This window comes from Denticeps clupeoides, chromosome 9, assembly GCF_900700375.1.
Source record: "Denticeps clupeoides chromosome 9, fDenClu1.1, whole genome shotgun sequence".
NCBI lineage: Eukaryota > Metazoa > Chordata > Actinopteri > Clupeiformes > Denticipitidae > Denticeps > Denticeps clupeoides.
In genome coordinates this window covers 638,004-650,983 of record NC_041715.1, presented here as the reverse complement: position 1 = coordinate 650,983, position 12,980 = coordinate 638,004, and the positions used below count along the sequence as shown (strand labels likewise).

At 49.0% G+C, this 12,980-nt stretch overlaps 1 protein-coding gene across 7 annotated transcripts in view; it reads right to left on the bottom strand.

Annotated features, from left to right (window-relative positions):
- The window catches only part of pard3bb (par-3 family cell polarity regulator beta b), a 138,354-nt gene that overhangs the window by 23,046 nt on the left and 102,328 nt on the right, over window positions 1-12,980 (bottom strand). For 6 of the 7 annotated variants that reach the window (XM_028991005.1, XM_028991008.1, XM_028991009.1 and 3 more), the window contains 3 exons: window positions 6,930-7,043; window positions 5,521-5,805; window positions 1,006-1,126 (listed from right to left, as the gene is read on the bottom strand). In XM_028991005.1, coding sequence (XP_028846838.1) covers window positions 1,006-1,126; window positions 5,521-5,805; window positions 6,930-7,043 — 520 coding nt within the window. The remainder of the gene's footprint in view (window positions 1-1,005; window positions 1,127-5,520; window positions 5,806-6,929; window positions 7,044-12,980) is intronic. The other variant, XM_028991006.1, reaches the window with a different exon arrangement.

Below are 12,980 nucleotides of genomic sequence, written 5' to 3'. Positions count from 1 at the left end.
TGCACAAACCGCAAATAAAAACGCACAAGCACTACAAACAGAGGTCTGGTATACGTCAACATTCCGAAATTCATGCGGAAAAAACGCGGAGAAGGACAGCAAGATTAGGCTCGGAAGTGTCACCACCTGGCAGCCCTGAGAAAAACGACTTTTTACCGTTATTTTTATTGGCTTATAATATGCAGCAGATTAATAGGAGAATGGCTGGTTTTTACACTGACTATCAGGCATGAATAAGAACTGGATTTCAATGAATTATGTAAGAAAATACGAGGACCGGGTGTTTATTTCTAGATCCCTCTGCTTCCTCAGATGGGATTATTAGCACGTCCCCTGCCGCCCGCAGGTTACTGTAGCAACCAACGCGGGCGAACTGGGCAGATCTGGGAAAGCTCTGCGTGACCCCAGCAGGGCAGCCGTCTTCTCATCTTCTTCCTGTGTGGGCAGCGTGAGCGCGGCGCACTGGCGCATTACCGCCGATAAATGAGGGTTTGAGGCGGTGGAGCAGACGGGAGGTCAGTAATGACCCAAGTCCAAGAAAAGTTTCAGCCGTTTTCAGCGCGGGCCGATTTAAACGTAGCGTACAGACCAGTGGTCAGAGTGCCTTCACAGCACATATATTGTCATTAAAACATTAAAGCCTAGCGGGTAACACTATGAACCAGAAGACCCAGGTTCAAACACCACTTACTCCCATCGTGTCCCTGAGCAGGACACTTAACCCTGAGTGTCTCCAGGGGGGGACTGTCCCTGTAAATACTGAAGTCGCTCTGGATCAGGGCGTCTGGTAAATGCTGTAAATGTAAATATACTACACACTGATCGGCCAGTGGATTCATCTCAACTCTACATCAGCTTTTCGGCGTCAACTAGTGGTCAATCAGACAAGAAGGGATTTCATCTGGCCGAGTCTGGGTTCTTCTCAAGGTTCTTCCTATTAAATCTATATAAATAGAACCAGACTTCCACCACGCAGTCCTACATTCTTATTCGAACGCCACTCACGCGTTGTGGGTCGTATTCCGGTCCTCTGCGGCGAGCCTCCAACTCCTCGTAGAACGGCGCCGTCCCGTCCCGCCGGGCCTGCTGATACTCTCGTCTCAGCTGCTGTATCCGGTCCATACTGCTGCAGATCACACACACACACAAACACACACACACACACACACACACACACACACATATATATATATATATAAGAAAGATGTAGGAATATACAAAAAAAAAACCCCTCCAACACCGCAGCACGGAAGAAGCTGCCACAGGAAGTGGCTCGCTCGGGAAAAGTTTCTTCTCTAGACTGGAAGGTGGACGGGGGAGATCAGTCACCCTTGATCTTCCACACGAACACAGTAATCAGTGTCTCTCCAGGACCCTCTGGTAGAATGGAAGGCAAACAGGAGCGACGGAGAAGCCTCCGTCCCCGTGTCAACACAGCCGACCGCCAATCAGGACTCTGGCGCTCTGGGGACACGGCTCGTCTCGGCGCTCGTCTGCAGGGGGACGCGTGACACTTGGCGCCCGCGGCCAATTTACCTCCGGGGACACGAGTGTTTGTTTAACAGGTAAAGTGTTGACAGAGGAAAGAGCGGGACGAAGGTCCGCGTAGCCAACCAGGCGACTTCTCAGAGTTCAACATGCTGAGAAAGTTCCGGAATTAATACGACCACGACGATTTACACGTACCGCGTTATAAACACGGTTCCCCCTCCTCTTACAAGAATTATAAACGTATATTATAAACTGAAGAGACGTCTCACTCCGTCCACATTCTGTCCCTGACAACGTCACACTCGTCTGGCGTCTCTGCTGTCACCCCTGACCCCCTCGCGGGGCGCCCGGGGAGAAGGTTTATGAAGGACAGATGAATGAAGCAGAGAGGATTAAATTAAGACAAATGAAGAGGAAGAAAGAGGGAGAAGGAGCTTGTTAAGAGGAGAGTGGATGTGCCGGAGTGCCAGGCATTCCACGGGGATGAGTCTGTGGGAACGGGTCGGAACGCTGCGGCTCAACGACGCGGAGGCCCGCCGGGGAGAGATTGTGCGTGTGTGTGTGTGTGTGTGTGTGTGTACCCACCCTTCTTCCCATTCGGAAAAACAGAAGGATTAAAAAGAGGTGGAAGCTGAGGTCTCGTGCTGCAATGTTGAGTTGTGCGTGCGTGTGCATTTTTTACTGTGTGTGTGTGTGTGACGACCATGAACTGAGCATTAAAACAAGTGACACGCCTCTGACAGAGACCCGCCCCCACCGGGCCTGGGTATGGGAGAGGTGGTGAGAGAGAGGGAGAGAGAGAGAGTTATGCTGCTGCTTTCCTCCACTTCCCCATTTTTCACCTCTCAATTTGGGTGATGGAAGGCCGGGAAGAATGCGGCTGAAACGCGCGCCGGCATCCATCTTCTCTCTCTCTCTCTCTCCCTCCCTGCACGTTCACGCAATATATGGTCCATCGTAAAAGGAAATGAACGGGGGCGCCGCACCATACAAACACACCGAACTGGCCGGCCCTCCTCGTTCTGGATCTCCGCGTTCTGCAACGGACGGGCCCCAATTACGGAAGCGGGCTGCAGGATCTCTGCTAATGAGGGTTCCTGCGCCTCACTGACCACCGGACATCAACTCTCAACTCCGAATCAGCAGCGGAGGATATATTTCCACTGCCGTGAGATATTCTACATGTCTGAGCGGGAAAAAAACTGAATGATTGCGCTCAGATTAATCGCGCTCATCACACCCCGATTAATCGCCGGGTTACTTTTGATCCGTGCCCACGCACAAGATCTGGCATTTCAAGACGACCCTGTTGCACCTCTGCTACGGCCCAAGGCCAGACATTGTGTGTGTGGGGGTGCGCTGGTGTGCATCGCCCCCAAAAATCCATCAGTTTTGTCCGAGGGGAAGGTAATTAGAGGTGTCATTTTGATGGAGTGCACGTCTAGCCTTCCACACCAATAACACCATCAATGCTCAGCGCCACACGCTGCCCACGGGCCTGGACTTAATCATAAAACAAACTGCTTACACACCGACACAGAGGAAAAGCCGAGGGTCCGCACATAAATCCCAAACTTATTTCTTCCCCTGCTTCGGCTCGCTGTGGTTATACGAGGCTCAGATTAGCTCCTGGCCTGGTATTTAGCTCCGCCCACATGTCCCAAATAAACAATATGTGGTTATAAAGTTACGTGTTATACAGTCTATAATAAATAGTAGTAAATGTTAGTTAACCGTGTAATAGTCTGAAGTGTTGGAAACAGCGGTCATAAGCGTTCGGTTAATGGCGGCCACGGTCGTCACGAATGTCTGAGCTGAAGACGAGCGTTCAGGTCCCAAACGACCGTGTCCATCACTTCCAGGCAAGATGAATCCGTACAGAGCAGCTGGATGGGAATCATCAAACAAACTCAATACATAATTAATACTTCGTATGAGATTTCTACTATCTTCATAGTAATTATCATTTAAACCTGTAAATAATTCACCAATACATCACTTTTACATATTTATTCCTTATTCGATTTATTTCTTCTCTCAGGCACATTTCTCTGAAAAAAAAAAAAAAAAAAAAAAAAAAGGAGTCACATGACCACACCCCCTCCACCAATCAAACACAAGGGGCAAAGGCGGGCACCTCTCCCCTCGGCTAATTGGGGCAGGACCGTCCACCTGTCCTGCTCGGACACGTTGTGAAATTAAATCTGACAACAAAAGATAAGTGTGCTCGGCCCGCATGACACCGCGCGTCCGCCGCCGCTAACCACAAGTGGCAGCGCTTTTTAAACGCCATTTGCAATCCAGGACGTAATTAGGAAGACATTTTGCCGGCGTAACATCATTTGGACAGGCCTTCAACAAGGTCCCTGCTGCTGGTGTGCAGGTGAGGAGCAAGTTACGGCGATCCTTCACCATCGAACCCTCGCCGATAAATTAGCATGCGGCCGGCTGTTGTTGTTTTGCTAACATAATATTAGAATTCAGATTAATGGCACTTATTAAAAAAAAAGTCTTTCTCAGTCAAAAGAGGAAATGAGCTGAACACGAGTCTGGAAAGCACGTGAGGATATGAACCAGACTTGTTGCTAAGAGACAAGATGCATTCGTGTAAATATCAGTGTGCGAGAAACGAATGACGCATGAATAGACCTTCATCAGAAGAGGAGGAACCCGTTTGTTCAGTGAAGGACACTCAGGAAGTCCCTAAATGAACAGAGGACGCGGACTCTCAGGAAGTAAAAGAGCGGGGGACGAGTGGCACTCCGGTTAACCCTGCTTTCTCCCGGGCCTTGGCGGCGGCGGCGTGGAGCGTCGTGATGTAAAACCCGCAGCAGCGCAGCGGCTCGACCGAAGCCGGAAATGTGGGGCCGCGCGAGGTTTTTGGGGGTCCCTTGTTATTCTTGAATACTCGGTTTGAATACTGCGTCCTCTCTTTGTCCTCTCGTGGGGGGGGCAGCGAGAGCGCTCAAGTGGGGTGGGGGTTATTAGGAGTGTATTCAGGGGTAAAGTGGCGCCCCCCCACCTGTGCTCTCCACATGCCTCAACCTGGGATCTCTGATTGGCCACAAGGGTTACAAGGACCCTCTCGAAAGCGTCCCCCGCTGCTTTTAATTACTCCTGTCCTCCGAGGTCGGTCTCGTGGAGGGTCTCTCCTGGATGCATCTTTTGTTACTCTCCGTTCTGGGCTGCCCGGTAATTGCCTGTAAATACCCCTCCAGCGTTCTAAATGAATTACTCCACCGTTCTCCGCCATTTATTACGTACAGAACGGGAGCTGGAGCAGAGGCGGGGAGAGCGGCGGTAATTAAACCGTCCCGCTACGGCGGTCGGACGGACGGAGCGAGCGGCGGAGTGGCCATTTCGGAGGCGGCCGGGGCGCCAGACTCTGCCTAATTGCCTGTCAGTCCAAATGAGCCGGAGTCTCTTTAATGACTCTCGGTCCCCGGGCCTGCATCACACGCTTCGCTCCGAGGCGCCACGAGAGGAGGGACCTGACAGAACCGGCAGCGTCCCGCCGCACACGGAACGTAAGGGGGATGCTGTCTGGATGGGTGCGTTTTGTCAATGAGCAATGTTTTATAACACATTTATTGCAGTGTTATTACTATGAATACCAACAAAGACACGATGTGCACGTGGTGAAAAATGCTAAATGTCCTCAGATTTCGTTAGCAAAGACTAGGGAGAGGAGGAGAGCGCGGGAATGACTGACAGCGCTCACTAATTCTGATGGGTGAGCGGGCGAATTTGGGTAAATTAGGGTGTTGGTGCAGAGCTGCTCCCCTGGTACAGCACCGGAGAGCGGTGTGTGATTTTATCTCCGTTTAGCGTAATCCTTGCTAATGAATTTTCCGCCAGACTGCGACTGCACCGCCACCGCTGCTGTTTATGAGGCGCTGCCACCGGAGGAGACGTGGCTTTTTCCTCCGGGTACGTGATCATGTGAATGATCCATGTGGTTGTGAGAGTGTGTGAACGTCTACATGTCCCTGTTTACGTGGGTGTGTGCAAACCGGGGGCGTGTCTTACATGTCAGATGACAGGGGGGGCGGTGCTCTCTGCTTGTTAACTTTGGCGTAGAGTCCATCCAGCGGGTCCTCGCTCGATGGCTCTCTGCTGTGACTGGGGCCCAGTAGAGGCCCCTGTGGGGACAGGGAGCGAGGCTGGTAGGGCCCCTGTGGAGGGGACGCCATCCGGTCCCTGAAGGTGTTGATTCGGGCGTAATTAGGGTCCATGTCGTCATCCTCCACATCGGGCGGAGCCAAGCGGTCCCTGCCCTGCTTGTCCCTCAGCTCCTGATGTTTGGCCTCAATCCTAACACACACACACACACACATTTTAATGACATTTTAAAAAATATACAAAGAATATAAAATAAAAAAATCCCAAAAGTGTTTGGATTGTAGCCTCACAGAATTTGTTGCATTGCTATAATATGACTGATGTTTTGTTGTGTGTAATCTAGACCTGATTTGATGATGATGGTCTGTAACAATGAACAGTGTTATTCATATTTGAAGTGTTAGCTAACCATTACAGACAAACTTACCCATACACACAAAACTTTGCAACTTTACCAACCATACAGTGTACAGAAAGCACAGAATTTTATACCAGAAAGTCAGATAATGCAGACATATGAATTGTCTGAGGACACACCGGTGACGCGATCATACCCATGATGCTCCTGTCAGAGTCTCTCTACAGTCTGAAGCTGCTTATTTACAGCAATCTTACAGAACACAAAGGCGTCTCACTCTCCCCACCTCTCTGGCTCTGGCACCGCGCGTCTATTTTTAGGAAGATTATAAAAACCCACACAGTTCAGTAGCGGCGCTTCTGACTGAGCGCCACCGTGTAGCATATGGAGAGAGAGAGCAGATCTGCCACTGAACCTACAAAAAAACCACAATATCTTCATCTGTCGTGGGAGGGGGTTGATGGCTGGTTAAACGGTGAAGGACAACAGACCTAGTTTAACCCATGAAGACCACATGCAACGCTTGCGCTTCCATTTTAAGACGCGAATCGCAGCCGATGGGAAGTCTCATCAGATGAAGGCCACGTGTCCCCTAAGTGAGCAGTTCAGAACGCGTATTTATAAAGCACTCTGTTTTCCTTTTCTATCTGTATTGTTATTGCCCCCTCCTTTGATGATGAAACGTCCCCCGTCTACTTTACATTCTGTTTCATCTGTCCACGCCGTCTTGAAGGCTGTTCGCCTCATTAATAAAACACTCACGCCTGTTTGGTTGCTTTTGCTGTTTTTCTTCTTTAGATCCTATTATTATGGTAAATAGTGCGTTTGGATCATGTAAGACGCTCATCTGTCATGAAAAAGAGCAATAAAAGACGGGTTAGTCCCGACCCTCCCCGCAGCTCCGCCATGTTCACGCAGAGAGAAATGACACCTGTGGCCAGTGCTGCTGAATGCCCACCTCTCTCTCTCCTCCTTCATCCTCTCCAGTTCCTCGTCACTCAGCAGCTCGGCGCTCTGTTTCAGTGCCGTTCCTTTCCCTTCCTTCACCTTGTCTTCTTTCTTCTTCCCAAACCTAGGGGCCGAGGAGAAAATTAGAACTGCGGTTCTGAGGGTTCAATAATGGCACGAATATTTAATTAGCATAAAAACATGAAAGTATTGCATTAAACACACCTATCTGTCAGTGTACACATTACAGGACTCAGGAAGTGTGGTGATGAGAAGATGTTGAGGTAACCTCCATCGAATGCACATGTACATTTATTTGGGGCAGCGGTGGCCTAGCGGTTAAGGAAGCGGCCTCATGATAAGAAGGTTGCTGGTTACCAACACACACACACTGCTCTGCCCACACACCCCGCAACACGTTGTGAAAAATGCACACACACACACACACACACACACACTCCTGTGTGTATGCAGGGTAGTTAAGTTAATGTGTAGAAAATGACAGGGACCAATAATCGAACACACATACTCCAATAGAAAGTCCTTAATCCCAGACTGCAGCACTCACAGACACAGATTAAAGGTAATCTTGGATCTAACATTATTATGTGTTAAAAAACGAAACATTTACATCCAGTTCATTTCCCAGTGTTACTTTTTCGGAGTTTGTTCCAGGCTAATTTCGCTAATAAGCATCAAACGCAGCGCTACCCCCTGATCTCAGATCTCATTACGGTCCCTTGAAGGGGATGATTTAGTCTCAGATTACATTTAATCTGGTTGTCTGTCTCCTGCTAACCCACCGGCATGAGAAAACATGATATAAAGAATCATGAACTCGATGGATAATAAAGTTTCCCTGATTGATGTCTTTAATCTACGCTGATTACTTGGAAATCAGACGCACCTTCGGGAAACAGAATCTATTTTCCCAGTATTGTTGGCGTCGGTGTTTTATTGGAGCATCCAGCCAGCAGATATCCTTGCAGGAGTGGAAGTGGAACGTGGAATAGAAGCGATGCGCCATTGCATCCTTCCTCTAAGGTCACCCCACGAGGCCCATATCTATTCCAGGAAATATCTCCTGAAACACCGCCTGCTTTTGTTTGCACTTCACCCTTCACCTGACACACACACACACACACACACACACACACACACACTGCTGATAGGCCTTGTTTAGAACTGGACCGGATACAGTAAATTAAACGCCTTCTGATTGGATAAGAAGAATTCTATGAATCGCAGTATCTCACCTTAGCAGCACTCTAACAAAGCATTAAATAGTCATAACTTCAACCATGTTATATTCACAGTAATATAATCATCCGTGCTGTGTTAATATCTCAGTATCACTGGGAGCAACATTATGTTGTAAACGTTGGAATATAGAGAATTTCATGCACGTCTATTAGGTAAGTGGACAACTGATTGGAATACTATCATAACTCCATAAATTATATTATTTATGGATTTTGTATTATAAGCTTTGTATTCAGAAATTCAGCTATTGCTGTATATTGTTTCACCAACTCACCAGATATTGAGATATTTTTGAACATGGTATATATGGTACAGGTATGCAGAGTAAATGATCATATGTCCATTTATTTATTTATTTATTTTTTAAATATGATATTTTTCAGATTTATAATTCAGTTTTATGCTGTGGGGACACCTGAGACAGACGGTATGTTCCCATTTGCAAAAATCAAACAGAGAGAAGGTGGGGCTGTAATGAGCAGGATGAAACACTAGAGGAGAGTTGTGCGGGGCAGGTGGCACCTGGCAGTGTGTGGATCCCTCACACCGCGGCGAATCCGAGGCCCGTATGTCTGTATCACCAGGGCGCCGGGTCTTACAGGTAAACTGTGAGGAGGCTGTTCACTCTTCTTCTGGCCAGCAGTGGCCTAGCGGGCAAGGAAGCGACGGGGCGCCTGTCATGGTGCCCACTGCTCACCAAGGGTGATGGTTAAATACAGAGGACACGTTTCACTGTGTCACCGTGTGCTGTGCTGCAGTGTTTCACAATAACAAAAATGATCCCAAGATCTGGAAAAATGAGATTAATTTTGTTCCAGAATGTCTCACGGAGACTCGCGGCTCTGCAGCATTCGGCCGAGGAGTAAGAAATAACTGATGTTAATCTGATTCATTTCGTTGGGACTTGACAATGGAACGCCGATCTCAGCACATTCTGAGCAAAAACATGGCAGCTCAAAGTCACAAGTCACAATAACTTGGCTAGAGAACGTCTTCTGAAACACCTACAACATGGATCAAGATGATACATGTAAGCCACAGAGCTGTATAAAAAAGTAAAAGAATCACAAATATGATTATTGTAATGTATTATCTTGGATTACAAGATAAACACGCAGGAAACACGGAGTTCTGTTCCAAAAATGATCCAACAGCGGAGCAGCAGGTCAGATTTCACATCACAGCAATGGCTGAAATTCAGGGCTTGTCCAAAACGAAGAGACGAAGCTCTGTCCATCATTAACACTAACAGTAGTAGGTAACACACTCGCCTATGAACCAGAAGACCCAGGTTCAACCCCCACTTACTACCATCGTGTCCCTGAGCAGGACACTTAACCCTGAGTGTCTCCAGGGGGGGACTGTCCCTGTAAGTCGCTCTGGATAAGGGCGTCTGGTAAATGCTGGAAATGTAAATGAAATAAATGAAACACTCTTCTAATTTCGGTGAACGTTGACGATGGCGGCCCTGCCGATCGAAGTCACCGGCTCCCGTCAGCATTTATATAAAACACGAGCATCGGAGCCGGGACAACGTAAAAAAAGCGAACAAATGGTAATACCGCCGCCATCACGCACTCGTACCCACCAGAGAGCAAGAGACACGCGGATGGCCGGGACAATTTCTACTTATTTTTTGACTGTGTGCTCGTGGACGGATGGACGCCGCTCGGCTTTAATTATCTCGCCCAGCAGCAGCGCTCCACTCTGCTCGCCGAGAGAGAGAGAGAGAGAGAGAGGGCAGAGAAAGGAAATCAAAGTTCCCATCCTGCCGTGTGTGAATTTTTCTCCCCCTTCGTCTCGGCTCATCTTCATCTTCACCGGCCGAGGAGTCAAATTACGAGGAGCAGAATCTCCGGATGCTGCGGTGCAGGTGGTGTCACCGCGCTGACCTTTTCCGATTGTCCGAAAAAGGCCGACACGACACCTCCGCGATAATGAGACCCCGTTTCCCAGTCTGTTTAATAGGCGGCGCTCCCGGGAGCCGATCCGGCCAATCACGGGGTGACGTGTCGAGACCATTTAACACCAAACCTCCCGAACACCCAGCCAACACCAACACACACTCCTCCCGCTCCTAAACACGCCGAACGATCAGATAAAAATAATCTCCCCGCCCCACCCAACCAAGAACCTGTAAAATCTCAATTTCACGTCCCACTTTTTACATTTCACATTTCCTTATCAAAACTTCCCGTTATCGTTCTATGAATTCCGCATGTTCTTATCGGTAAATTTCCTGCGTGTTTATTTGGTGTATGGTTGACCGTCATAGTTCAGAAATGAAAGGTTATGTGCTCAGACTTGCCGTTACGTGTGATCATGATCAAAGATGTCCGCAGGTCAGTCGTACAGGACGAAAAAGAAAAAGTCTTTTTAACAAAAAATAAAACCAGAAGGTTGCCGGTTCGAATGACACCGAGGTCCCCTTGTCCCCACACGCTGGTCCCCGGGCGCCTGTCATGGTGCCCACTGCTCACCATGTGCTGTGCTGTGTCATGTGACAACTTATCACTTTCACTAAAGGTGCAAAGATGATTTATTAATGAAAAGATTTCTTTAATTTCTTCAAGATTTCTTTGATGGGGGGTCTCTGCTGCTAGAATTACCAGCCGTTACTGCGTCCACGCGTCCAACAAGCAGGACGGAAAAGGCCGGGAAGAACGGCAGAATTAGCAGAGCGGGTTAGAGGGGCGTGGTTAGGAGATGAAAGTAAATAGGACCTCTGCTGGACGGCGGGGACGGAGTCCAGCGCAGGTGGGAGAAGCGCGCTCTCCAAAAACAGAGGAGAACAATTCACTTCCTTAGTCAAGGGTCTGAGTGGCATCTGGGGACCTGGAGGGATGAGCGCTAGTGGTGCTTGTGGCATCATCAATCAGTGGCACAACAATGGCGCCCTTTCAGCTCCCAGGCTCCGCCCCCAACTCACTGGCCGTGTTATTATGGTGGAATGTGCGTCTAATTAAACCCCAACGACAAGCTTCCACTTATTACCATCATGTTTGGAAGAAATGCGGGAATTCTGGGTAAAAATGGCGCGGAATCACTTTTTACTGACGGCCTGAACACACTATCTGACTGCATGATGTTTCTTAGCAACATCAGGACTGTAGAAGGAATTATTTTGGTTATTTCAGAATATGATTCAAAGTACAAAATAATACACGAGCGCTGCCGAATGCACTTCCGGTAAAAAACTGGAGCTTAACCGCGTGAAAATGTTCCCTGGAGAGAACGTGGAGGTGGAGAGCAGCTCCACACATCAAAAAGAAGAACGTGAAGAAGCCAGAGAGAGTGAAATACTCCAGAGAGGCAGAGAACTGTGTAACCGGACGGGTCCAAGAGAAGAACGTGACCCCTTCTCAGACACTCTCGCTCTCTTTACTTGTAAAAGACCCCCTGCACGGACCTGCCAGTCCCACGCCGCCGGGAACGAGGCGATCAATAGCTCTCCACTTGATGCCGGCCATTCGGGCTCCAACTGACCCTTTCACCACCCTTTCACCAGGCCAGGCCATTATGCATTCAGCAACAAAGGATAATGGTCAGCAGCTCCCGGCTCTGATTGGCCAGGTGGCCCGGTGAACAGGAGGCCGTAAAGACGGCGCGAAGGCAGCGATCAATGCGGCGTGGCCCCTTTAAACAAGCCATTATGATGTCTGCTTGAAAAAGGAAACAGTTCATCTGGAGTGGGTTCGTTCAGACCCAGATTCCACTCGTGACAAGATTCACGATTCTGATGCCGACAGGGACAGTCCCCCCGGGAGACACTCAGGGTTAAGTGTCTTGCTCGGGGACATGATGGTAGTAAGTGGGGTTTGAACCCTGGTCTTATTATGTCCTGATCAGCCGCGGTTCTTCATCTTCACCGCAGGGTTGCAGCACATTTTGTCGTGTAATGGGATTTTTTTTGTGTCACGAAGGAGTGGACATTGTGATGTCCTCAAAATGAAATCTGGTGAAAAATCATCATCCAACGACACCTTCCAGCGAATTCATTAGCGGCTCATGGCGCCTGGTTGGTGCCGACCTCGCTAATTATGAGCCGCGACTCGGTCCTGGGTGTTGATGACGGGGGACTGCGAGGGACTCTGTCCGACTTTCGTCCCTCTGCTGTGGACAGAGGGACCACAAGCTGCTCAGAGCGTCCCTCCCAGGAGAGGCGACAGAAGGGGACGAAACACCAGTTTGTGTCCCCCAGAGATGGAGAAGCAGGAGAAGCCGAGCAGAAGGACGGACAGGGGGGACGGACCGCTCGGGGTCTCAGCAAGCTAACTTCCCGTCCCCCCTGCCGCGCCCATCATGGCATCTCACTGTTTATCTGCACTTGGGGCGCTGTGAGGGATGGTGGAAGTGGAGCCATTTCTTACCAGTGACATGTGGAGATAGCACCAGTGGAGGAACCCGGAACGATAAAGTTCCGCCCGTGCATTAATATTCATGGAATATTCATTTTTAAATAAATACCCTCTGACATTTGATTGACAAGTCCTATCAGGGCCGATAGGCGAGCAAATCATTTCAGCCAAGCGTCCAAATCGGAATGCGTCGTTTATTTAGCCGCATCTCCCGTCTCCTTATTTTTAATATCTTTGTAGACGAGAAAAGGTTGAGAACCTGCGTCAAACGACCACCGAACTTCATTTACAAATCAATCAGTGACATGCTGAAATGCATTCTGGGAGTTTTCAGCAAAACATGCCTGTAAAGCAGCAAAACAAGTGGTGATTATACCGCGGTCATCACCGCGGCCACGTCACAACGTTCACATTAACTAAATAGCCGGCAGTAACGCAAA